The sequence below is a fragment of the Myotis myotis genome, unplaced genomic scaffold (assembly GCF_014108235.1).
Source record: "Myotis myotis isolate mMyoMyo1 unplaced genomic scaffold, mMyoMyo1.p scaffold_m19_p_35, whole genome shotgun sequence".
Taxonomy (NCBI): domain Eukaryota; kingdom Metazoa; phylum Chordata; class Mammalia; order Chiroptera; family Vespertilionidae; genus Myotis; species Myotis myotis.
Window position 1 is genome coordinate 790,210 of NW_023416341.1, and position 27,435 is coordinate 817,644.

Consider the following 27,435-nt stretch of genomic DNA (forward strand, 5'->3'; position numbering starts at 1 on the left):
TATTTCCCCCCACTCAATATATCTTAGAAATCACTCCCTACCAGTTCATAGGAATCTTGCTCTTTTATTTTTGCAGCTGCACAGTCCTCTGTTATGTGGATGTACTTCACTAATCCTGATGGCCTTTGGGTTATTTCCATATTTTATATCACAGATAATACTGCCATGAATAACCGTGTGCACCTGTGGTTTGTATTTATAAATAAAGGTACATCCTAGAAGTGGGCCTGTTAGGTCAAAGGATAAATGCATATATAGATACTACTAAATTCCCCTCAATGAAGACTGTACCATTTTGTACTCTCACTAGCAATATGAGAGTGTGCCTATTTCCCAAGAGCCTAACCAACTGAATGTGTTCATGCTTTGCCAAAATGATAAGTGAGAAATGCTATCGCAGTGATTTTAATTTGTGTTTCTCTTATCATGAGTGTAGCTGAGCATCTTTGTTACCAAGCAAGGGTTCATGCCTGATGCACATAAAAGCCAATAAATACTATGGCACCAGCTTTTAAGAAAAGTCTTTATATGTGAGTTGACTGGTAAGGAGAGAGGAGGCAAGGTTCAAATCTATCTACTTCGATCCAAGATTTGGGACAGGATTTTAAGGGGTTTCAGCAACAGATCTTCCTGGACAACGGGCCCTTCACTTCTGAAGGGATTCAAGTTCTGGCCAGATTCCAGTCCTTTGGCTCTGTGGGGAGAAACAGTTAAGTGTTTACAAGTGCTACTCACAAATGGTGTATCCAAGGTTTAAACTTTGGTTCTGGGTCTTGTTGGAAACAGGATAGGACCAGTTTGAGCTGGTTCTGCAGTTACATTTTTGTTTTGTTGTGGTTTTTGTATGTCTAAGGGCTATTTGTATATCTTTTTCTGTGGAATGTCTTCATATCTTTTCCCATTCTCCTATCAGATTTAGGTCTTTTTTCCCTTTGACTTTTAAGAGTTTTTATATCGGCCTTTCATCTGTGACTCATGTTTTTAAAAATCTTACCTAAGAACACATTGGTCAGGCTGGCTATGCCCTCCTGAATCTTCTAGATGAAGGTCTGAGGTGCCTTCACTGATATAAGCAGGAAGACCAGGGATCAGACTGTACACATAACCCATAGACGTTAACAGTGCTCTGAGCAGAACCAGGAACCTAGCCACCCTCTGCTCAGATCTCTCCCACAGTTCACAGCTTTCTAGCCATCCCTCACCTGTATTTGAACTTAGAAAAATGTTCTCGCTGGCTGAAGTTTTTAAAGGACACTTTAATAGGCTTTCAAAGGAAATTCTAATTTCTCTCATCGATGTGGATTTTTAGCTATTTGTATTGAGGCTCAAGCAATCTATTAGTAAAGATTAAATCATTGTTTAACTCTTTAAAATATAATTAACCAGTTCACTGGCAGGCACCTTAATCTAAAAAAAAAAAAAAAAAGTCCTTGGAATGTCCATGGATTGCTAGAGACAGTAAAATGTTCTGTTTACTGTCCAATGATTTACAGCAATGAAGGTCTTTATAATCCTGAACAATTCCTCTTGTCAAAACAGATAAACCACCTAGCCAACAGTCTTAGCCAACAGGTACCACTTCATTCATAACCTGAGTTTTAGGCTTTAAATTGATTAAACTTTCTTAAAGAGAAATCAGAATAAATTATGTTAAATGAAAAACAGTTCATCATAAAACCCTCGGACAACACTGATAACCTCCCAATACCATGAAGCCCTAGCTCAAAACAGAGATATAAACCGGCACGCTCACTTTTGACTACAGCAAGTCTACTTACAGGTGAGCACAGAAGGCTCTAACACTTTAGTAAAAGTTTTATAAAAGCATCCAACAAAAGGAAAAGTACAATAGATCATTTAACAAACTTAAATCTTTTGAAGACATGGGTCTTTAGAAAAATAGCTAGACTTTCAAGAAAATAACTAGAAGTTTTAGAAATAGCAAGTTTCAAGTTATCAACATACAGATGATGTGTGCAAAAAGAACTTAAAATAATGCAGTGATAGTGTTTCCTCTATTTACAGCTAATAATGCTAAAATGTTACTTGGCCCTTCAGTTTGTCTCATATTTTAGAGCATCCATCCATGACACCATGCCCACAATGTCCCTGCAAAAAAGGACACACCACCCATTCCAGGCCTGCAGTTATTGGCTCACGGATCAGCTTGCCCAGCAGGAGGCTTACAGACAGGAAACTAAGACACCTGTTTCAGCAGCATAGACAAGACTTGGCTCACTATTAGCTCTGGTTTTGAACATAAAAAACACAAGAACACAGTTGTAACTAGAGTAATACCAACTTGCCTAAAACAAGCATGTTAATATTTGGACAGAAAAATAAAATTGTACCTACTGAAAAAATGTATTTTCTTTACTAACCATAATACTGAATCCCTTTATCCTAATCCACTAGTCTCATGAACTTTTTAAATTACAGGGTAAGTGTAACACTTTCTGCCAGGAATTACTTAGAGTTACTTATTAGATATTGATGAAAACACAATGGCCAAATGGAAGCCAACCTTCAAGAATTATAGGCGCCCTAGATGGTTTGGCTCAGTGGATGGAGCGTCAGCCTATGGACTGAAGGATCCCAGGTTTGATTCCAGTCAAGGGCAACATGCCTGGGTTGTAGGCTTGATCCCCAGTAGAGGGGCATTCGGGAGGCAGCCAATCAGTGGTTCTCTCTTATCATTGATGTTTCTCTCTCTGAAATCAATATAAAATCAATAAAAATATTTTTTTTAATATTTTTTATTGATTTTTTACAGAGAGGAAGGGAGAGAGATAGAGAGTTAGAAACATCAATGAGAGAGAAACATCGATCAGCTGCCTCCTGCACACTCCCCACTGGGTATGTGCCCGCAACCAAGGTACATGTCCTTGACCAGAATCGAACCTGGGACCCTTGAGTCCGCAGGCCAACGCTCTATCCATTGAGCCAAACCAGTTAGGGCAGTAAAAATATATTTTTTAAAAAAAGAAGAATTATAGGCATTTTCGCCCAGCCAGTGTGGCTCAGCGATTGAGTGTCAACCCATGAACCAGGAGGTCACGGTTCGATACTTGGTCAGGCCACATGCCCGGGTTTCAGGCTCGATCCCCCGTGGGGGTTTGCAGGAGGCAGCCAATCAATGATTCTCTCTCATCATTGCTGTTTCTAATCTCTCTCTCCCTCTCCCTTCCTCTCTGAAATCAATAAAAATATATAAAAAAACTAAATAATAAAAAATAATGGAAAATTTCTTTTTAAAAATGTATGATGTAAGGCATGGTGAATCTTTAAAAATAAAAGTTTATGCCTGGTACTGGCACAAGAATAGGCATATAGATCAATGGAATAGAATAGAGAGCCCAGAAATCGGCCCGAACCAATATGCTCAATTAATATTTGACAAAGGAGGCAAGAACATACAATGGAGCCAAGATAGTCTCTTCAATAAATGGTGCTGGGAAAATTGGACAGATATATGCAAGAAAATGAAACTAGACCACCAACTTACACCATATACAAAAATAAACTCAAAATGGATAAAGGACTTAAATGTACGACAGGAAACTATAAAAATTCTAGAAGAATCCAAAGGCAACAAAATCTCAGACATATGCCGAAGCAATTTCTTCACTGATACAGCTCCTAGGGCACTTGAAACTAAAGAGAAAATGAACAAATGGGACTACATCAAAATAAAAAGCTTCTGCACAGCAAAAGAAACCATCAACAAAACAACGAGAAAACCCACTGTGTGGGAAAACATATTTGCCAATGTCATATCCGATAAGGGCCTAATCTCCAAAATTTATAGGGAACTCATACAACTTAACAAAAGGAAGATAAACAATCCAATCAAAAAATGGGCAAAGGACCTAAATAGACACCTTTCAAAAGAGGACATTCAGAAAGCCAAGAGACATATGAAAACATGCTCAAAGTCACTAATCATCCGAGAGATGCAAATCAAAACAACAATGAGGTACCATCTCACACCTGTCAGACTGGCTATCATCAACAAATCAACAAACGACAAGTGCTGGAGAGGATGTGGAGAAAAAGGAACACTTGTGCACTGCTGGTGGGAATGCAGACTGGTGCAGCCACTATGGAAGACAGTATGGAGTTTCCTTAAAAAACTGAAAATGGAACTCCCATTTGACCCTGTGATCCCACTTCTAGGAATATATCCCAAGAAACCAGAAACACCAATCAGAAAGGATATATGCACCCCTATGTTCATAGCAGCACAATTCACCATAGCTAAGATCTGGAAACAGCCTAAGTGCCCATCAGTAGATGAATGGATTAGAAAACTGTGGTACATCTACACGATGGAATACTATGCTGCTCTAAAAAGGAAGGAACTCTTACCATTTGCAACGTCATGGATGGAACTGGAGAGCATTATGCTAAGTGAAATAAGCCAGTCAATGAAGGAAAAATACCACATGATCTCACTCATTCATGGATAATAGAGACCATTATAAACTTTTGAACAATAATAGATACAGAGGCAGAGCTGCCTCAAACAGATTGTCAAACTGCAGCAGGAAGGCCGGGGAGGGTTGCGGGGCAGGAGGTAGGGGGGTAAGAGATCAACTAAAGGACTTGTATGCATGCATAGAAGCATAACCAGTGGACATAAGACATTGGGGGATAGGGGAGGCTAGGGGACTGTCTAGGGCGGGGGGATAAAAATGGACACATATGTAATACCCTTTGTAATACTTTAAGCAATAAAAAAAATAAATAAATAAAAAATAAATAAAAATAAAAATAAAAGTTTATATTACATTGGAGACTTAGCAATTATCACTTTTAAGGGCCACATAAGTCTTCAGTGGATGCCTAATTCTTTGTCTGATATTTCAATTATAACTAATGTTTAGACTCTATTTCCAGAATTCAAACAAAATAACTGCTTGGAAGGGAAGAAACCCATGCTTACCTCCCTTTAGAACAGTGGTTCTCAACCTTCCTAATGCCGCGACCCTTTAATACAGTTCCTCATGTTGTGTTGACCCCCAATTTCATTGTTACAAATTGAACATAATTAAAGCATAGTGATTAATCACAAAAACAATATGTAATTATATATGGGTTTTCCGATGGTCTTAGGCGACCCTTGTGAAAAGGTAGTTCGACCACCAAAGAGGTCACGACCCACAGGTCGAGAACCGCTGCTTTAGAAGCTTGTTCGTGTAGTCTACATGGAATTAAATTCTTCCTATATGTTAGCTCCTACATTGTAATAATCCCTAACAAATCTGAATCTTCCTGGGACAAGTAAACCCTAGACTTCCCTTAAAGTATACACCTAATACCAGAGATCTTCAATTTCAAAAAAATTGGTCAAAAAGCAGGTTCAAAATAACAGATATTGAAATCATACAGCTGAAACCGGTTTGACTCAGTGGATAGAGTGTCGGCCTGCGGACTGAAAGGTCCCGGGTTCGATTCCGGTCAAGGGCATGTGCCTGGGTTGCGGGCACATCCCCAGTGGGAGATGTGCAGGAGGCAGCTGATCGATGTTTCTCTCCCATCGATGTTTCTAACTCTCTCTATCTCTCTCCCTTCCTCTCTGTAAAAAATCAATAAAATATATTAAAAAAAAAAAAAAGAAAGAAATCATACAATTTTTGTACCATGAAGCATTTATTATATACATTTTAATTTACATACTAAATACTTAAGTAGCTATCTTTCTAGATGGCATTATAGTGATTCATAGTTTTCTGATATTGCTTACTGATATTTACTTTCATCTTTTAATTTTTTAATTTATTTTTAAATATGAAACACTTTACGAATTTGAGTGTCATCCTTGCACAGGGGCCATGCTAATCTACAGTTTCCTTCCAATTTTAGTACACGTGCTGCTGATGTGAACATTACTTTGATCTTTTTAAGCAATGAACATCTATTAAAATGACTTAGCTTCTACCCAATGATCTTAATTGTGTATTTTTATACACAGTCGTGTGTGTGTGTGTGTGTGTGTGTGTTGACAAAAACGTTGAGAAGAGCCCCACCAGTATGACTCAGTGGTTGAGGGTTGAGGGTTGAACCAAGAGGTCACTGGTTCAATTCCTGGTCAGGGCATATGCCTGGGTTGTGGGCTCAGTCCCAGCAGGGGGTGTGCAGGAGGCAGCCGATCCATGTTGATTTTTCTCATCAATGTTCCTCTCTCTCCCTCACTAAAATCAATAAAAACATATTTTTTTAAAAAGTCCAGAAGGCCCTAACTGGTTTGGCTCAGTGGATAGAGCATCAGCCTACGGACTGAGGGGTCCCAGGTTCGATTCCGGTCAAGGGCATGTACCTTGGTTGCGGGCACATCCCCAGTGGGAGGTGTGCAGGGGGCAGCTGATTGATGTTCCCAACTCTCTATCCCTCTCCCTCCCTCTCTGTAAAAAATCAATAAAATATATAAAAAATAAAAAATAAAAGTCCAGAAGGAAATGCACTAAAATACTAACAGTATTTTTATCAGGATAATGTGATTGTTAGTAATTTTTTGTTTTATATTTTACTAGTGGCCCCATGCATGGATTCATCCACATTGAAAGGAAAGTAATTGGAAGAAATATTTTATTTATTTTTTTCTTAAATATATTTTATTGATTTTTTACAGAGAGGAAGGGAGAGAGATATAGAGAGTTAGAAACATCGATGAGAGAGAAACATTGATCAGCTGCCTCCTGCACACTCCCTACTGGGGATGTGCCGGCAACCAAGGTACATGCCCTTGACCGGAATTGAACCTGGGACCCTTGAGTCCGCAGGCCAATGCTCTATCCACTGAGCCAAACCGGTTAGGGCGGAAGAAATATTTTAATACTGCTATTTGCCCTTTCTCCCTCAGTGCCTGGTCACTGTCTGTGGGGCGATTGGGCCCTTGCTCACACCTGCCTTGGCCTGGTTCACCTGCTCCACCATCCCGCAGTGGTCCCGCTCTCGTCGGGGTCCACTGGGGACAGCAGTGCCTCCACTGCTGCCCGCTGCCAGCACCCGCCACTTCTGCACCGCCCCCTGTTGGTCAGCGCCCATCATAGCAAGGGGTCAAACTCCCAGTTGGACGACTGCCAGAGGGGACAATTTGCATATTAGGCTTTTAGTAGATAGGATATCTCTCTGTATTTTCCAGGGTTTTTTTTTTTAAATAAGCATGTACCCTGGCTGAGTAGCTCAGTTGGTTAGAGCATAATCCCGATATGCCAAGGTTGCGGGTTCGATGTCCAGTCAGGGCACACACAAGAAACAACCAATGAATGCATAAATAAGCGGGAAAACAAATCAATGTTTCTCTCTCTAAAAAAAAAAAAAAAAAAAAAATCAATCAAAAAAATTAAAATAAGCACATGTTATTTTTATAATATGAAAATGACATTTTTTTTTAATATATTTTATTGATTTTTTACAGAGAGGAAGGGAGAGAGATAGAGAGAAACATCGATGAGAGAGAAACATCGATCAGCTGCCTCCTGCACATCCCCCACTGGGGATATGCCCACAACCCAGGTACATGCCCTTGACCGGAATCGAACCTGGGACCCTTCAGTCCGCAGGCCGACGCTCTATCCACTGAGCCAAACCGGTTTCGGCAAAAATGACATTTTTTAATACACTAACAAAATTGCCTATGATCAAGCATATAAAGAAGCATTTCTGGCCCTGACCAGCATGGCTCAGTGGTTGTGCTTCAGCATATGAATCAGGAGGTCATGGTTTGATTCTGGGTCAGGGCACATGCCTAGGTTGTGGTCTTGATCCTCAGTAGGGGGCGTGCAGAAGGGAGCAGATCAATGATTCTCAATGTTTCTCTCTCATCATTGATGTTTCTATCTCTCTCTCCCTCTCCCTTCCTCTCTGAAATCAATAAAAATATTTATTTTTAAAAAACCATTATCTGTCTTTTACCAATTCATCTGACATACAGACCAAGAGATACACATACAAACACACTCACACACACAAAACAGAAGCTCCCACATGCACCTGCTCTCACATACTAGGTTCATTCTCTCACACACACTAGCTCCCACATGACCTGGTCACACAAGCACTCATTCTCTCTCACGCACACAGACACGCTCACACACTTACATTCAAGGCTAGGGTAGAAACTAGAAAGGACACTGAAGCAACTAAAAGGTGCAGCCAAAAGAAACAAAAGGTGCAGCCAAATGTCCCTAGAGACTTCCAACTCCTACCAGCAGAGGTACAGGAATGAAAAGCAGGAGACCTGAGTATCAACACTTCCCTCAGCAGCCTACTTTGCAAGTAAGAGGACAGACAATGCCTACAAGGTTACTGAAGGGCATTCATTCTGTGCTTCGATGTGTAGGGTTCTCTGGAAAGGATCAGTGACTATCAAAATGTAAATGCTTAAGTTAGGGTAATAATACAATATGAAGATAATCTTTACAATTAATTCCTTTGAAAAATAAAACCAAAATAAATCAATCATTTCCACAATGCTCTTAGGAATTTATTCTATAATTTCTGCTTTACAATGAGTTAGTGGTGACTATAAAAGCATCAGTCCTCTCAGTATGAAGGGATTGTGTTGATGAGAAGTGATCAAGCTTTAAAAAAAAACCAACCGATTCCAGCCCTAGCCGGTTTGGCTCAGTGGAAAGAGCATTAGCCTGCAGACTGAAGGGTCCCGGGTTCGATTCCAGTCAAGAGCATATGCCCTAGTTGTGGGCTTGATCTCCAGTGTGGGGCGTGTAGGAGGCAGCTGATCGATGATTCCCTCTCATCACTGATGTTTCTCTCTCTCCCTCTCCCTTCCGCTCTGAAACCAATAAAAACATATTTTTAAGAAAACCTATTCTAAGTTCACAACTAGTGCCTGGGTGCACTGAGCCCTGTTTCACCGAGAAAGCTCTACAGTAGTCCTCTTTCTCCTTCCCTCTGCTGATCCTGCTAACACTGTTACGTTACACCACACCTGATCTGTCACCAGATGAGGTAATGAGATCCCAACACACCATGACATGCTGAAGAGGGACGCAAAAGCCATCTGTGTTATAAATGGGAGCGAGCTGCTTATATTAAAATTTCAGCTATAGCACTTAAATAATGTAAAATGTTTTTTCATAAACAGATTACATAAAAGATACTGAACATGCTACCTTTGAAAATTTTGAAATAATCAAGATAATCTATTTGTTATCATCGAGGACAGTAATGTGACCAGCCTAAGAGTTTCGTGCACTCAATATTTTGAAATCTCAAGGTGGAAAGTACAAAAATTTATGGTTTTATTGCTGTTATCCAGTTTATCTAAATAGTTTCTAGGGTTTTAAAAAAAATGAAATTTTTTTAAATGAATTCTTATCTTTTAGAGATATATACGGAAATATTTATGGATGAAATAATATGTCACATATGTGCATCAAAAATAAAAATCCAGGGGTGCCCAGCCAGTTGAGCGTTGGCCTATGAACCAGGAGGTCACAGTTCGATTCCTGGTCGGGGCACATGACCAGGTTGCAGGCTCGATCCTCAGTGTGGGGCATGCAGGAGGTGGCCGATTGATAATTCTCTCTCATCACTGATGTTTCTACCTCTCTCTCCCTCTCCCTTCCTCTCTCTGAAATCAATAAAAACATATTAAAAATATTTTTTAAATAATAATTCAGGGGTGGAGGGTTTACAGATGAACCAAGACTGGTGAAACTGAGCAATGGCTAAGGAGCAGGGAGATGGGGGGGGGGGGGGGGTGTCATTAGACTAGCCTTCTTCTCTCTCTACTTTTGTATATGTTCAAGACTTTTCACTTAAAAGTTTAAAAATATTCATCATGAGGTAGAATTCTTCTCTTTTCTCTAAACTACGTCACTATCAGAGACTATTTCTTCTTTTTGCTCCTCTATAATGTACTCTGATAATGGACTTGGGAAAAGCAAGCCTAAATCATAATAAAGGATAGCAAAACTTATACACACACAAAAGTCAACCTTCCATTATGCTGTGAATTACCTGCTCCAAAACAGGAGCTCTCCTCCACCATCCCAGGGAGCTCATTCAAGTCCAGGTACTTAGATCAAGTCTAACACTGCTTCCTCCTGAGCAGTCTGGGAGAGCAGACAGAAGGGGCAATGCCACAGGCCTCCTTATACTCGCCTATCCCCACTAAACCCAAGCCTTACCACCAAATTTAAAATTCTACCAGGACCTATCAGGGCAAAGAATTTCGATTCATTTCTACTTTGAAATTACAAGAAAGTTCAGCCCCCAAATAACAACTCAAAGTTTTTCCCACTGTGTTCAATAAGGACAGTCACAACACAACAAAAGGTGTTTCTCAAATGAAAAGGGTTTTATGGAAGTCAGTAAGATGAAACTTCATGGGAATATTTTGAGACACCAAATCTAAGAAGTTGAGAGCCATCTAAAGATTATAGGTCAAAAGACCTAGTTCTAGTCCTTGCTCTAGCACTGACAATTTCATTTGTGGGGTGTTGGGAATTATTTAAACTTTCTGGGCTTCTGTTTCTTACCTGCAAAGTGAAATGAAGCCTATTACTACTTCAGAGAAAGGTGGTGATGATCTAGTGAAGACATAAAAGAGCCTGATATAAGCTGTAAAGTACTTTATCAAAGCCAGGTTATGGTGAAAAGAAGAAGAAAAAAAAAAAAAAACCGTGGTATTTTTTAAACATGTTTGGTGTAATGAGAAAGGGTGTGCTTGGAGAGAAGACACATCACACTAGCAAAACACAACCAAGGTGCTTTCTGACCCAGGGGCAAGAAGGAAAAGTATCAAAAGAGCTTGGACCAGCAATCACAATCCCTTCTAACCATACAGGAAATTATACCATATATCTCTCTGCCCATTAGACTAGGACCATGGTCGGCAAACTGCGGCTCGAGAGCCACATGCGGCTCTTTGGCCCCTTGAGTGTGGCTCTTCCTAAGCCTTAGGTGTACCCTAATTAAGTTAATAACAATGTACCTACCTATATAGTTTAAGTTTAAAAAATTTGGCTCTCAAAAGAAATTTCAATCGTGGTACTGTTGATATTTGGCTCTGTTGACTAATGAGTTTGCCTACCACTGGACTAGGACATAGGAGAGGCATCTGAGCAATGTCTTCCAACTAAGAGCTTAACAAAAGCAGTACCGTGATGCCCACAGAAGCATGCACATCTTCCTGGGCTCAAGGGACAAATGGGAGGGTGGGAGGGAGCATGGACCTCTTATCAAGATTCCTTTTTTAAAATTTCTTTATTTTTAAAATTTTATTTATGTATTATTGACTTTTAAAGAAAGAGACGGGGGGGGGGGGGGGGGGGGGCATCGACCTGCAGTTCCACCTACTCATGGATTCTTTGGTTGTGCCCTGACCAAATCAAACCCCACAACCTTGGCGTATGGGGTCCACGCTCCAACCAACGGAGCTACTCGGTTCTTAATGCTGTGTCTGACACCCTAAATATTAGGATGTCAATTTTACCTCTTTTCTTAAAGATCTCTTGGCTTCAACGTGCATATGCACTTGAACACCCTCTTAACAAATGTCTGCATGTGTTGAGAAGTCAATAAAATACAAAAACTAGAAGATGAGCATTTTAGGGATTTCTTACTACTAAGTGAAATATTTAAAAGTGCACACCGGTAACCTATTTGCTGTCTACCCAGTTATTACCAGAACATACACAGCCGTGCTGTAGTCACCTGGAACTTCCATGAGTGCTGAGCAGAGGGGAAGGGCTGCTCTCCCAGAGCAGCTCAGCCCTTGGAGACTGCGTGGTACCGGTGCCACCCCGCACTGTGCATTCCCACTGCTGCCTGTCTACACATCTCACATCTCCTGCAAAAGTGGGGGTGGCCCTGACGGAGTGCTGCTCAAGTTTGTATTCACCAGCCCTGGAGGGATAGTTCAGTTGGTTAGAGCATCCCCCCAATACCCCAAAGTTATGAGTTCCATCCCAGGTCTGGGCACGTACAAGCATCAACCAACCAATAAATGCATAAATAAGTGGGAAAACAGTAAGTGGATGTTTTCCTCTCTCTCGCCTCTTCTCTAAAACCAATACATTAAAAAAAAAAAAAAAAAGTGTGCACTGTCTCCCAAACAATAAAAGATGTGTCTACCGAGAACATAATGCCAAAACGGTGTCTACTCGCATGATCGTAAGTAGCCAAGCGCAGCCTGGCCTTTGAGATCTGAAGGAATGACTTACTTCAGCCAAACCTGACCTGGGAGGAACCGCCAGGCACCTCTTCATTCAGGGAGCACTTCCATCAGGCAGCTGGGCCTGACCTCATGCCAGGACCTAACTCCCCTCGGTTTAGGAAAGACCCAGCTCGGGTGGCGCGGGACCGGGGGTGGTGGGTGGAAGGGGGGCCGCAGTGAAAGAATCTGACTCCCTAGAATAGAACCTCTTCAAGGGAGGAAAAGAAGCTTTAATAAAATTCAACCAAAAGTAAAGGCAGAAGCGAATAAAAAGAACGTGAGGGACCATTGGTCCTAACCGTGCATTTCCCGACCACCGAGGACCGCGTCGGCCCGGAGGAGGCGCCCAGGGCCAGGCTCCCACGCTGCGGGCCCGGACGCGCTCGCCGAGTTACCTGCTCAGCCCCGTAGACCGTGGCGAACTGGACGAAGTCCTCCATGCGGACGAAGCCGTCCCCATCCCCGTCCAGGGCATCGAACACGGTTCGGAGGCGGGGGCCGTCCTCCGCACACCCCGCAGGCTCGCTCGTGAGGGAGCGGGTCCGGCTTAAGTCCGAGGGCAGGTGCGTGTCCACGGGACCCACCTCCAGCGTCAACTCGCCCACCGAGGCCGAGGGCAAAGAAGGGAAGAAGTCGACCTCGCCCCTCCGGTGGTGGCTGTCGCTCAAATCCTGCGCGCGGAGAGACGCGCTCTCCGGACAACTTTGGGAGCCATAGTCCTCTGACTCTTCAGTCCAGAAAAAAAGCGGGCCGAGTTCGGTCAACTGCCGGTCGGGGTCGGGGTCGGGGTCGGGGCCGGGATCGGGGTCGGCGGCCTGACTCGGCAGCAGGTATGAAGCCCCCAGAGCCCGACCGGCGCTCAAGCCCGCAGGGTCCGGCGGGCCCAGCCCAGGGCGCGGGGCGGGGTCGGCGGGCGTAGGGGCGGCCCCCGGCCAGTCGGGTCCGCCGGGCTCCGGGTCGGGGCCCGGGCCGCCCGTTGGGGAGGCCGACCGGCCCGGCTCCATCTTCATGGACGCGACCCGGGCCGCGGCGCGGGCCCGGGAGACCAGTGGTGAAGCGGGCAGCGCGGGCGGCAGACAAAGGCGCTCAGGGCGCGGCGGCGGGCGCGGGCATCCCCGCGGCGGCGCGGGCGTGCGCGCGCGGGGCTCCCGGGCTGCTCCGGCTGGCGCTCGGGCCCTGCTACGCCCTCGCCCATGTTGGCGCCGCGCTTCAGCTGCCCTCGGCCCCGCGGCGCGGCGGATGACGGCCCATGGCGGCAGGCGCTGGGAGGGCGCGGAGGAGGACGCGGGGCGGCGTGAGGCCGACGGGCCGAGGAGGCCGACCGAGAGGACGCCGAGGAGGACGCCGAGGAGGGTGAGGAGGTAGGATGAGACGCCCGAGGTACCCAAGCGAACGCCGCCGCCCTTGCCCCGCCCTCAGCCGGCCTTACGTAAGCACGCCCCGACGCGGCCCGGCCCCGCCCCCCACCGACTGGCTATAAAAGGCGGGCGGTGGGCAGCAGGGTAGCGGAGCGGTGTGTGACAGTCAGCACCCGGTGTGTGGGCGCTTATGCTCCTGTTCTTTGCCGGGCCCCAGCCTGAATCCCGGCCCTCGGACTCAGGAAGAGGCTGTCTTCCGAGGCTGCAAACGCGTACTTGATGTCACCGCATGGGGGTGCGGATGAATAAACTGCGCCGAGAAGAGAGCGGAAAACCGAAAGTGCACCTGTCGCACAGGGCCTGAGTCCTCCCGGAGCGTAAAGCGCTCTCACACATGGATAAGCAAAGAACACGATCCTAACGGGAGGGGTAATGCGCGCGGCACTGAGCGCAGCCCCCGCATGGTACCGCCTACCGGCGCACCTGCGCTCGCTGTGGCCGCCCGGCTCCTTCGGCAGCCCGCACGCACCCGCTCCGCAGACGCCGGTAGCGGAAAGAGGTCGCAGGCGTGCACAGAGGTGGGCACAGAGGTTGGCAGAGGCAGGGGCTGGTCCGCGCGGTCCCTTTCCAAGGGTTGGAGAGCCCGGGAAATGCTGTGTATTTTCACTTCTAACGGAAGGCACAAGTGGTTAAACACAGATCTTTTTTAAGCCTATGAAAAGTGTTTTTCACAGGATATAGAGTTGATCGCCAGTCTGCAGTCAGGCCTTCCCAGCACCGTGGCTGTCTTTGACAACTAGCATCTGTTTCTCGAGCTGTCGCTTTCATCAGCGAGGACACGGGACGACAGACAGGAACATGAGTACCCTGCAGCAGGCATGAAAGTGGAGACATGCTAGTTAGAAGCAGGTGAGCTGCCGGGCCCCAGGCGAGGTGCTAAATTTAGCCTGTAACTAAATGTATCGAGGGAGTGTATGAAATGGTATTTTTAAACGCTGTGGGCACCCAAACCAGATATGTTTCATAAGCAGCTTTGGCAAGAACCAAAGGAAACTGAACCTCTGCTTCCAAGTGTACAGTGTTAATTAACTGAGTCATCGTCCATGACAAAATCCCAGGGTACGTGGTACGGGATTTTGTGAGGTTGGCCTTGGAAAAAGAAAAGCAAGGAATTCCACCCTCCCCAACTATATTCTCAATATCTTTTAAGAGCTGGTTGCTCGCCCTAACCGGTTTGGCTCAGTGGATAGAGCGTCAGCCTGCGGACTGAAGGGCCCCAGGTTTGATTCCGGTCAAGGGCATGTACCTTGGATGCAGACACATCCCAGTAGGGGGTGTGCAGGAGGCACCTGATCAATGTTTCTCTCTCATCGATGTTTCTAACTCTCTATCGCTCTCCCTTTCTCTCTGTAAAAATCAATAAAATATATTTTTTTTAAAAAAGAGCTGTATGCTCTACTCAGGAAGATTCTGTGTTCAGAGAAAAAATACCATCTCCAGTTTTGGCAAGAATTCGAAATAGGACTGATGCCTTTGGCCAAATACAGTTTTCCGAGGTAGTTAGAGTGATGTGTCAGCCTTTCTAAATAAGGGGGTTAATGTGGGTGAGGTGAAAAAAATATATATCAGAGCTGCATGCTGGGGAAATAGGCATTCCTCCTGCTGCAAATGCCCCCAAATTCGGCATTCCTAGGCTGGCTGATGTGCCAAAATGGAACCCCAGCATGGTGAGCTTGGACCAATTCAAGAGGCTCTGTGTGTGAAACATTAAAAGTGACAATTCTGCCGTAACCGGTTTGGCTCAGTGGATAGAGCGTCGGCCTGCGGATTGAAAGGTCTCAGGTTCAATTCTGGTCAAGGGCATGTACCTTGGTTGCGGGCACATCCCCAGTAGGGGGTGTGCAGGAGGCAGCTGATCGATGTTTCTCTCTCATCGATGTTTCTAGCTCTCTATCTCTCTCCCTTCCTCTCTGTAAAAAAAAAAAAAAAAAAAAAAAAAAAAAAAAAAGATCAATAAAATATATTTTTTAAAAAAAATAAAAGTGACAATTCTGGGTCAGTCATTCAGACCTCAAGTGTCCCCTTTGTGGCCTACGGACATTTTTATTGGTAGCAGTCAGATGAAATGAACCAGCTCAGTACACACAACCCCTCTTGCCATTTTGACTGACTCCTCCTATGCACGGTTTAACTCAAACAGGTATCAGGTACACAGAAGAGGAAGGGAGGGTGGGGTGCAGCTCACATCTGTTAGTTTTGGGGTCTGAGCGAATGTCTGGAAATCTCCCTCTGTGAATGTTTTCTTTTGAAGTTACTTGGGATAAACATTTCTTTGGAACTCTCTAAGCAGGTAGGTCTCCTGATCCCTCTTCCCGGGTGACTTTCGGCCTGTGGAGAAAAATAGGAAGGTGATTCAGCAGATTCCTGGCTGTGTGGCACAGCCCTGTGGGACCTGCCAGGGGAGTGGAGGGAAAGTGGGTCAGGAAACCTTAGTTAAAGTAGGGCCTCTCCATCATCTGGGTGAGATCTGGCCACTGACAAAAGGAGGGGGAGGGATATAGGAAAAGCTCAATTTCGTTACAAATCCATTTTTTTTAAATGCACATATTTTTAAATAAAGAGGAAATACCCAAAATTATAGTAAACATTACATATGATTTCTAGCCTGACAACTTAAAATGTCATCTCATCTTCTCTTTTAAAAAAAAAAAATATCTCTCTCTCTCTCTCTCTCTCTCTCTCTCTCTCTCTATATATATATATATATATATATATATGTATGTATATATAAAATATTTAAATATATTTTTAGTGATTTCAGAGAGGAAGGGAAAGGGAGAGAGAGCTAGAAACATCAATGATGAGAGTCATTGATCAGCTGCCTCCTGCATGCCCCCTACTGGGGATCCAGCCCAAAACCCTGGCATGTGCCCTTGATTGGAATCAAACCTGGAACTCTTCAGTCCACTGGGCAACACTCTATCCACTGAGCTAAACCAGTTAGGGTTCATCTTCTCTTATTCGAACTTCACTGAATGCTAATGTTTCTTACTGTATTTGGCCAACTTGAATCTTATATCTGTGAATTGCCCAGGAGTGTGTTATAATGTACCCCGCGAATCACAGAAGGACACCTCAAGAAGTTGAATTAAAGAGTCACATTTATTGCAATCTGACTACGAGGGGACATTTTGCTCTCCCAAATCTCGCAGTGATAAGATGGCCGCAACACCAGATTTATATAGGCAAAAATCACAAAGGTATTGATTACATCCCAGGGTTTGGAATGAGGTCCCTGGTTTGCACAAAGCAGTAACAGAAGCGAGATTGAGCCGATTACTTATCTACAAAGATTAATTATAGTTTTGGGTTTTTGGACCACTGAGTTGACAGAAACACATTATCTAGAGCCCTCGGGTCTTGGGACCACTGAGTTGACAGGGAAACATTATCTGGAACCCTCAGGTCTTGGGATAATTGTGCTGTCCTGGTTCCCAGGTACAGAGGAATGTGCTTTCTAAAACCAGTAAGATCACAATCAATGGGGTAGTCACATTACAATCAATAAGGTATTCAACCGAATGGGATGATTTATACAATTCAGAAAATCAAAGTAACTTTTCTATTGTTAAACAAAGCAAATAAGTACAGAAGCCAAACAGCAGGGTTAAATTTAAACTATAGTTTCTACCTGAGATGATTGCTACCATACTTCAGTAGAACTTGCTTATTTTTTTATTTGATTCTCTGACTTTTTCTTCAGATAAAATCCCTCATCAGCCCTGGCAGGTGGCGCAGTGGTTAGACCATCAGCCCTGGCACTGAAGGGTCCCGGGTTGATTCCTGATCAAGGATACATATCAGGGTTGTAGCTTTGATCCCTGCCTTTGGGAGGCAACCACTCCACTTGATGTGTCTTTCTCACATAGATATCTCTTTATCTCCCCGCCCCTCCCTTCCACTCTCTATAAAAATCAATGGAAAAAATATCCTCTGGTGAGGATTAACCAAAAAAAATCCCTTATCAGTTTTTGATGTTGTAAGTAACTTCTCCCTGCCTGTGACCCCTTCATGAACTCTGTTGGAAAATTAAACAGAAATCTTTAATTTTTAAAAATATATTTCTTTATTGATTTAAGAGAGGAAGGGAGAGGGAGGAAGAGATAGAAACATCAATGATGAGAGAGAATCATTGATTGGCTGCCTTCTGCACGGTCCCTACTGGGGATCAAGGCATGTGCCCTTGGCTGGAATCAAACCTGGGACCTTTCAGTCTGCAGGCTGACACTCTATCCACTGAGCCAAAATGGCTAGGGCAGAAATCTTTAATTTTGAGTAGTCAACCCAATAGTTTTATCCTTGATGGCTTTGCTAATCCTAAGGATGTTCCATAGCTGGTGCCATTCATTAACACAGAAACCTCATAACTAGATCCCTTTATCACATCAGATGCAAAAATAATTACAGAGTAATCAAAAGCATAAAGTTGGAAAGAAAAACTTTTAGAAGACATTGAAAAATATACTTAGAACCTTGGATCAGGGAAATTTCTTACACAAGAATAAAAATTGCAAACTAATATTAAAGAAAAGAATGATTCAAATTTAAATACTTCCAAAAGTATAGGGACAAAAATCAGACCAGTGGGGACTGGAGGACAGGGGAATTTGTTGGAGTGAAAAAAATGTTCTATACCTTGATTGTAATGATAGTTCTATATTGTATGTGTTTTCCAAAACTCACAGAATTGCTCACTACAAAGGGTAAATTTTACTGTATGTAAATTTTATTTTAGAAAAAAATAATATTTTTTTAAATTGGCCTTCTGTTTGACAAAAGACACATCATAGACTAGTGTGTTAGTCTGCTTATGCTGCTATAACCAAATACCATGCACTGGGTGGCTTAAACAACAGACATTTACTTTTCACAATTCTGGAAGCTAAGTCCAAGATCAAGATGGCAGCAAATTCGTTCCTGTTGAGAGCTTTCTTCTTGGCTTGTGAGGGCTTCCTTCTAGGTAATCCTCACCTGGGAGAAAGCCATTTCTCTCACTTCCTCTTCGTATAAAGCCACTAATCTCTTCATTGGGGCCCCAACACATGACCTCATCTAACCCTTAATTACCTCCCAAAAGCTCCATTTCCAAATACCATCAAATTGGGGGTTAGAGCTTCAACTAATGAATTTGGGGTGCACAATTCAGTGCATAGCAACTTGGAAGAGATTTAGAACAGATATAACTAATAAAGGATTCATTTCCAGAATACACAAAGAAGTCCTAAAAAAAAACAACAAAAAAACAGTAAAATAACAGCTACCCCTTAAAAAAATGAGCAATGAATAGAATAAGCAGTTCCGGAGGAAGAAACCCAAGTGGCTAGTAAACACAAAAAAGATGCTGAACCACATTGGTACACAAGGGAATGAATTAAGATAGCATTTGACACCAATCAGTGTAAAAATTAACTCTGGTCCTAGCCGAGTATGGGATTCATATTACTAATACAGCACTTCCACTTCCGTACCGTCCAATGCACAGGTTCATGAGGAAACAGGATGGAGAGGTTCAGAGGCCCAAGAAGAGAAAGGAAAGGGATGTCCCGGCAGCGCTGGCTTTCATAGTCCCATGAAGAGACCGCTGGCCCAGTCGGTGTGGCTAGTGGTTGAGCATCTACCTATGAAGCAGGAGGTCACGGTTCAATTACCGGTCAGGGCACATGCCCAGGTGTGGGCTCGATCCCCAGTAGGGCGTGTGCAGAAGGCAGTTGATCGGTGATCCTCTCTCATTGATGTTTCTATCTTTCTCTTCCTCTCCCTTCCTCTCTGAAATCAATAAAAATATTTTTTTTTAAAAAAAAGGATTGCTGAGTGGTGGAGCTGTAATCTATTGTAATGGAATGCTATGTAGTAGTTTCCATGATTTAACCACATCTGCCACATCACTGTGGACGGACTTACAAAACAAGTGAAAAAGCAAGTTGTAGAACTGTGTAATGCCATTTTTGCAAAGTCTAAAAACACATCCTCAATGACATCTATTGTTTTTAAGCATCTTTATTTGTAGTAAAAATACCAAAACAAGCATGGGAATTATATTGAGGGGGACAGAAGAGGAAAGGAGTGAAAAGTGAAATTTAACTCTTCTTATAAAATTTATTTCCTTTAAATGCAGACAAATTGGAAGCAAACAGGATCAAGATCTGGTTAACCCAGCAAAGGATCAAATTCTGGTGGTGAACATGTGGATGTGTCTTGTTTTTTTTATTGTTATTAAATCTTATCCACATCCTATATAATAAAAGGCAAATATGCAAATTGACCAAACAGCAGAACGACCGGTCACTATGAAGCGCACTGACCACCATGGGGCAGACACTCAACTCAACAGGAGCTACCCCCTGGTGATCAGTGCCCTCCCACAGAGGGAGCACTGCTCAGCCAGAAGCCCAGATCCGGGATCATGGCTGGCAAGCCGGTAGCGGTGGCGGGAGCCTCTCCCACCTCCGCAGCAGCACTAAGGATGTCGACTGCCAGCTTAGGCCCGCTCCCCACAATGGGACATCCCCTGAGGCTTCTGGACTGTGAGAGGGTACAGGCCGGGCTGAGGGAACCCCCCCAAGTGCACAAATCTCATGCACCAGGCCTCTAGTATTTTAATTTCATAATTAAACACTTTTAAAATTAAGTAAATCCTCTGCCCAGTCTCAGATATCTGCTTAAATGTATAGTTTTCCCTTTGACACTATGACTTTAATCCACTTGGAGTTTTTCTGTTTCAATGTGATGTAAGGTAGGCACCTGACTTTATTTTTCTCACTTACTGAGCCAGTTTCCCCAAGAATATCTGTTCTTTCCCCATGTATTTGTGAGGTCACCTCTACCAGCCATTTTATTGTAATATTTGAAAATGATTTGTGTCAAAAGTGGAGTTATAGTAGGAACCCAGATCAGAGAGTTGGGGAGCAGGTTCTGGGAGGCTGTCTAAAGAAGTCCTTCTCCCAAAGGGGACAGTTCCAGTTACATCTGTGGCAGGCCCTGCTCTCAATGAGCGCTGAGGGCCATGTAGGGCTGGACATCAGTCCATGTAGAGAGCCCTGTGTCTCAGAGCACAATGGCCAAGGCTGAGCCAGCCAGTGGGCAAGTGGGAGCCTCCTGCAAGGTGGTTTGGGGCAGCAGGCCAGGGGCAGCTTTGGTGGCCCTGGAGATGGACAGCAGGAGAGAGACTGCCCTATGACAGGGGCCAGGGTCAGGAAGGAGAGCCACTACCAAATAGCCTGCGCTGGGATTCCTTAACAGTGGTCCTGGACCCAGCTGAGTGTCTAGCACAGGGGTGGGCAAACTTTTTGACTTGAGGGCCACAATGGGTTCTTAAACTGGACCGGAGGGCCGGAACAAAAGCATGGATGGAGTGTTTGTGTGAACTAATATAAATGCAAAGTAAACATCATTACATAAAAGGGTACGGTCTTTTTTTTTTTTTTTAGTTTTATTCATTTCAAACGGGCCAGATCCTGCCCGCGGGCCATAGTTTGCCCACGGCTGGTCTAGCACCTCTTCCTACTATTCCCACCTTTCAGCCAGGTGTTCTCGATTCCCCTCCTCCTCGTGGAACCTTTTCTCCCACATGTTCACTCCCTTTCTGGCTGGTCTTGCCCTCCCAGGACCTGAGCTGTCATCCTGGATGGCTCACCAGTTCTTCCCCACTGTCACCTGAGGATAAGGGGGAGGGAGAAGCAGAGGGGAGGATTACCAAGGGACTGGAGGAAATGGTTTGCAGGTGATGGGTATGTTCCTTATTGTGATTGTTGCAGAGGTAAAGATGTATGTCAGAATTCATCAAATAATACACTTTACATAAGTGCAGTTTATTGTACGTCAAGTATATTCAAGCTATAAACAAAAACTGCTGGATATATATATATATATATATATATATCTATATCTATACTATCTATATGTATACTAGAGGCCCGGTGCACAAAAATTTGTGCACTTGGGGGGTGAAGGGGCGTCCCTCAGCCTGGCCTGTGCCCTCTTGCAGTATGGGACCCCTCAGGAGATAACGACCTGCTGGCTTAGGCCTGCTCCCGGGCGGCAGAGGGCAGGCCTAATCCCTAGGTGCAGCCTCCTGGTTGGGCTCAGAGCAGGGCTGATTGGGGAATTGGGGCGCTGCCCCCTGTCATGCACAGAGCAGGGCGGATCGGGAGGTTGCGATGCCACCCTCAGTCACGCTCAGAGTAGGGCCGATAGGGGGGTAGGGGCACCGCCCCCTGTCACACTCAAGGCAGGGTCAATGGGGAGGTTGCAGTGCCACCCCGTCACACACAGAGCAGGGCCAATCAGGGGGTTGGGGCACTGCCCCCTGTCACGCACAGAGCAGGGTCAATCAGGGGGTTGGGGAGCTCCCCCTGTCACGCACAGAGCAGGGCGGATCAGGGGGTTAGGGCGCCGCCCTCTATCACCCACAGAGCAGGGCCGATCAGGGGGTTGGGGTGCCGCCACTGTCACACTCAGGGCAGGGCCAATGGGGAGGTTATGGCTCTACCCTGTCACACACAGAGCAGGGCCCGTGGGGGGGGGGGGAGTTGGACGCCACACCCTGTCACACACAGAGCCACAGGGCGATCAGGAGGTTGGGGAGCTCCCCCCTATCAGGCACAGAGCAGGGTCGATCAGGGGGTTGGGGCGCCTTCCCCTGTCAGGAACAGAGCAGGGCGGATAGGGAGGTTGTGGCCCCGCCCCCTGTCACACACCGAGCCACAGGGCAATCAGGGGGTTTGGGCGCTGCCCCCTGTCATGCTGATCCCGGTGCTGAGAGGCATATTACCCTTTTACTATATAGAATAGAGGCCTGGTGCATGGGTGGGGGCTGGCTGGTTTGCCCTGAAGGGTGTCCCGGATCAGGGTGGGGGTCCCCACTGGGGTGCCTGGCCAGCCTGGATGAGGGGATGATGGCTGTTTGCAGTTGGTCACACACCCTTCAGGTTAGGGGTCCCCACTGGGGTACCTGGCCAGTCTGGGTGAGGGGCTGAGGGCTGTTTTCAGGCTGGGACTGAAGCTCCCAACTGCTCCTTTTTTTCTTTTTTTTTTCTTTTTTTATTCTGAGCCAGCTTTAGCTCTGAGGCTCCAGCTCTTAGGCCTCCGCTCCTGAAAGCAGGTATGTGGTTTGTTTAGGTTCTACAATCGGAACTCTGTATCAACTCCAGCTCTGAGATCCCGGCTAGCTGAAAGCTGGTTTCTGGGATTTTGTTTAGCTTCTATTTTTGTAACTATGTTTCAAACTGCCAGCTCAGAGGCCTGCAGTGGCAGGCGGGGAACGTTGGAGTCCTCCGTCACTGAAGCAAGCAAGCCTCATGTTAGTTTCAAGCTGCCTGGCTGCCGGCCGCCATCTTGGCTGGCAGTTAATTTGCATATCGCCCTGATTAGCCAATGGGAAGGGTAGCGGTCGTACGCCAATTACCATGTTTCTCTTTTATTAGATAGGAGATATAGATATAGATATAGATATAGATATAGATATAGATATAGATATATAGATATATAGATATATAGATATATAGATATATAGATATATAGATATATATATCTTTAATCCTCACTAATCCTCTCTAAGGACATCCTTAGAGAGAAGAAGGGAGAGAGAGAGAAACATCAATGTGAGAGAGAAACAGCCATGGGTTGCCTTCCAGATGTGCCCCAACTGGGGATTGAACCTGCAACCCAGGCACATGCTCTCAACTGGGAATCGAACCAGCAACCTTTCAGTGTCCAGGACGATGCTCAACCACCTGAGCCACTCTGGTCAGGCACCAGCCAAATATTTTTATTTTACAATTTTGGAAACAAGATTCGCATTTTGTAAAGAGAAGTCAATTTTAGATCTAGATCACTCACTCCCCCTGTAGCCTCCAGCAGTTAAGAGCACAGATCCACACTCGTGTTTACTGATATTTTATTCAGTGGGATAGGCTTTTTTCTCACCTTCAAATTTAGTAAAGTACATTTCTTAGAGTAAAAATAAAATGAGTTTGAACAGCACAGTATAGTCCCTCCTGACTCAATCAACGTTTGGATGATTTTCCTATTTTACCATCCATTTCACTCTGACGTTGCTGGCACCTGCTCCCATCTTCCTGTGAAGACAGGCATCTCTAATCCCCACTGTGCCCAGAGTGCTTCATAGCCCACCTTTTGCGCCCACCTCATCTCTCCTGCAGCCAAAATCACAGCTGGGGGAACCGCACTGAGGGGCAGTGAGAAGTTTGTATGTGGATTCAGAACTTCCTTTTTTTAGCCTCAGGCCACATTTTCCAAAGAGGTGAAGAGCTAATCCATATCATTTTCTTCCCATTGTGTAAAAATTGTCCAAATGACATGTGATGGTGGACGAGTTAAAAGTTAATTCTGAGTTCTGCGTATTTATCATTCCTTCTTCAACAGACACCTGCCAAGTAATGTCTTATCGAGATACTCTGACTAATGGATGTGGTGAGTACTCCAAAAAGCTCCCAGCCCTGAAGATAATGTTATCCTCTGAGAGTTCAGTTCGTGAAATCCATACTGATTATGTTTGTCACCTGAGAAAATAATGCAAGAGATAGCCAGTAAGTAAAGACTAAAGAGCCCTGTACACCTCTGCCTGCTGACAAGGTGATGTAGGTCTCATTCCAAGGACCTGAACCAGAACCCAATGCTAAATAGGAAAGCAGCAATGCCCTGTCTTTGGGGGCTGTTTTGCTCAAGGGTTCCATTGGCATAAGCAAGAAAAACAGAAGTCCAAAGAAGGATCCAGTCTCCACCATGGTCCCTAGCACAGAAGAGCTGAGTTGGGCAAAGTCCTGGCCCCAGATAAAAGTGGGAAGCCTGTGCAGACCACCCGACTTAGGCAGCCTCTGCCATCTCCCAAGTGGCCTTCGGGTTTCACCAGAGAGGGAGACCCGAGACTCTTCCAATCACTGAAAAGGAGCACACACAACACAGACTCTCTCTCACACACACACAGACTCTCTCTCACACACACACAGACTCTCTCTCACACACACACAGACTCTCTCTCACACACACAGACTCACACACGCTATCAGCTTAAGGGGCTACACGTAAATTATTTTTTTTAATTTATTGAAAAAGAGAAACATCAATCTGTTGTTCCACTTATTTATGCATTAATTGGTGGATTTCTATTTTATTTTATTTTATTTATTTTCTTTTATTATTTTATTTTATTTATTTTATTTTAATTTTATTTTATTTATTTATTTATTTATTTATTTTATTTATTTTATTTATTATTTATTTTATTTTATTTATTTATTTATTTTATTTATTTTATTTTATTTTATTATTTTATTTTATTTATTTATTTATTTTATTTTATTTATTTTATTTATTATTTTATTTTATTTATTTATTTTATTTATTTTATTTTATTTTATTTTATTTATTTTATTTTATTTATTTTATTTTATTTATTTTATTTTATTTTATTATTTTTTTTTTAAATATATTTTATTGAGTTTTTACAGAGAGGAAAGGAGTGAGATAGAGAGTTAGAAACATCGATGAGAGAGAAACATCGACCAGCCGCCCCCTGCACACTCCCCACCGGGGATGTGCCCGCAACCAAGGCACATGCCCTTGACCGGAATCGAACCCGGGACCCTTCAGTCCGCAGGCCGACGCTCTATCCACTGAGCCAAACCGGTTTCGGCTTATTTTATTTTATTTTATTTTTTTTTTTTATTTTATTTTATTTTTGGTCATCTTCAACTGAGGATATACTTCCATTGATTTTCAAAGAGAGTAGAAAGGAGGGAGGAAGGGGGAGAGACAGAGAAAGAGAAACATCGATGGGAGATACATCAACAAGTTGCCCCCTACACCGTTGGGGATCGAACCTGAAACCCAGGCATGTGGCCCCGGCCAGGAATGGAACACACGACCCTTGGAGCTGTTTGATGCTCCAACCACTGAGCTACACAAGCCACATTCTTGTATGTGCCCTAACTGGAGATCGAACCCATGGCCTTGGTGTTGGGACAATGCTCTAAACCAGCGGTCACCCACCTTTTGGACCTCGCGGACCACTGGTGGTCGGTCCGTGGACCACCGCTTGACGACCGCTGCTCTAAACAACCTAGCTGCCCGGCCAGGGCCTACACATTGGTCTGTAGGGAGTGTGTGTGGTGTGACTTAGGACCTACACTAGATGGTCTGCTGTAACACACATTTTCTAAAAGCAGCCCTTGTCCAGTCACATCCACGACTGTAGTGGGAGTTGCCATGTTTGTACGATGTGAGCAAGCCTTGGCCAGGGCTTAATGAACAAGAGCCGGACACCTGACCCAGACCGAATGACCGCGCACATTTCCTCAGGGACTCTGCGTCTCTCTTCAAGGAGCTGGACTACAGGGTATACCCATGGCAATGGGACCAAGACATGGAGACAGCTGGTGTGCGGGGAGGGGAAGCTGCTGGCTCACAGGGCCAGGTGAGGGTGAGAGAAAAAAGGGACCCCACAGCCCTGGCTCCAAGCTTTATCCTGGCGATCCAGTGCATCCTATCCTTGGAGCCAGGATCTTCCCCATAAACAGCCAGAATAGGTTTCTGCCGCATGCATCCATCAGCAGCCAACCTAAATTATCCTGAGGGACATGCCCAAGGGGCCCATGCCCAGCCCGCTTTCCAACATGGGAAGCCCTGAGCCCAGAGAGCCCATCTGCCCTGCGCAAGAGGACATCGCCGCCTAGCTGAAGCACTGGGCAGAAACAAAAGATTGTTCCCAGGGAACAAAAGATGCTCACCTGAACTTGGAGCCCAGGGTGAGGGCTTGACTTGGAGCACAGGATGAGGACAGAGGAACATCCGCTGACCCTCAAATTGTTGAGGTTCTCAGGGATGTCTCATGTCTCTCTTCCCGCTTCTCTCAGTGTGGACAGAAAGCAGGGAAGTCCAGGAGGGTCAGAGTCCTGTCTGGGTTCCCAGCCAGGGGGCTGGGCAAAGCACGGGCTCAGTGCACATAGAAGGAAAGGGGACAGGAAGACAGAAGGAGGTGTGGAGGGTATGACAACTCAGCAACTGAGAAAACAGTGTGGCATTTGGGAAACCACCATTAGTGCTAGGTGTCTAGCCTCCAGGTCCTCCAGAGATGACCCGAAGGATAAAGCTAGCACATGCAAGCCAGTCTAATGCAACCAAGTTACCATGGGAACAAGAGTCAGCAGAGAGAAATGACCTCAAATTAGCACCGGTTATTTAAGGCAACTTTAAGATTTTCTTTGCTTTCTGTAGATATAAAGATGAATGAGCCCAGAGAGTCATTGCATTATAGCAACATCCTATAGTAGTGCTCCTCAAACTCTTTAAACAGGGGGCCAGTTCACTGTCCCTCAGACCGTTGGAGGGCCGGACTATAGTTTAAAAAAAAAACTATGAACAAATTCTTATGCACACTGCACATATCTTATTTTGAAGTAAAAAAACCAAACAGGTGCCGAAACCGGTTTGGCTCAGTGGATAGAGCGTCGGCCTGCGGACTGAAAGGTCCCAGGTTCGATTCCGGTCAAGGGCACGTACCTGGGTTGCGGGCACATCCCCAGTAGGAGATGTGCAGGAGGCAGCTGATCGATGTTTCTCTTTCATCGATGTTTCTAACTCTCTATCTCTCTCTCTTCCTCTCTGTAAAAAATCAATAAAATATAAAACAAACAAACAAACAAAAACAACAACTAATCTTTAAAAAAAAAAAAAACCAAACAAGAACAAATACAATATTTGTATTTGCATGTGGCCCACGGGCCATAGTTTGAGGACCCCTGTCCTGTAGCATTATAGGAATAACCTCCGTGATTCACAACAACATAGTGGGCCGTTCATTTATTCATTCAA

General features: G+C 44.7%; 1 protein-coding gene and 1 non-coding gene across 3 annotated transcripts in view; both read right to left on the minus strand.

The window, feature by feature from the left end:
• Positions 1-13,543, minus strand: part of RAB11FIP3 (RAB11 family interacting protein 3) — a 106,786-nt gene extending 93,243 nt beyond the window's left edge. The window contains exon 1 of one of the 2 annotated variants that reach the window (XM_036303059.1): positions 12,583-13,543. In XM_036303059.1, coding sequence (XP_036158952.1) covers positions 12,583-13,197 — 615 coding nt within the window. In that variant the 5' untranslated portion in view covers positions 13,198-13,543. The remainder of the gene's footprint in view (positions 1-12,582) is intronic. The other variant, XM_036303060.1, reaches the window with a different exon arrangement.
• On the minus strand, positions 5,785-5,887 carry LOC118652946. The gene has a single exon (XR_004966727.1). It is a non-coding gene; the product is annotated as a U6 spliceosomal RNA (small nuclear RNA).
• Positions 13,544-27,435: the final 13,892 nt, after the last annotated feature.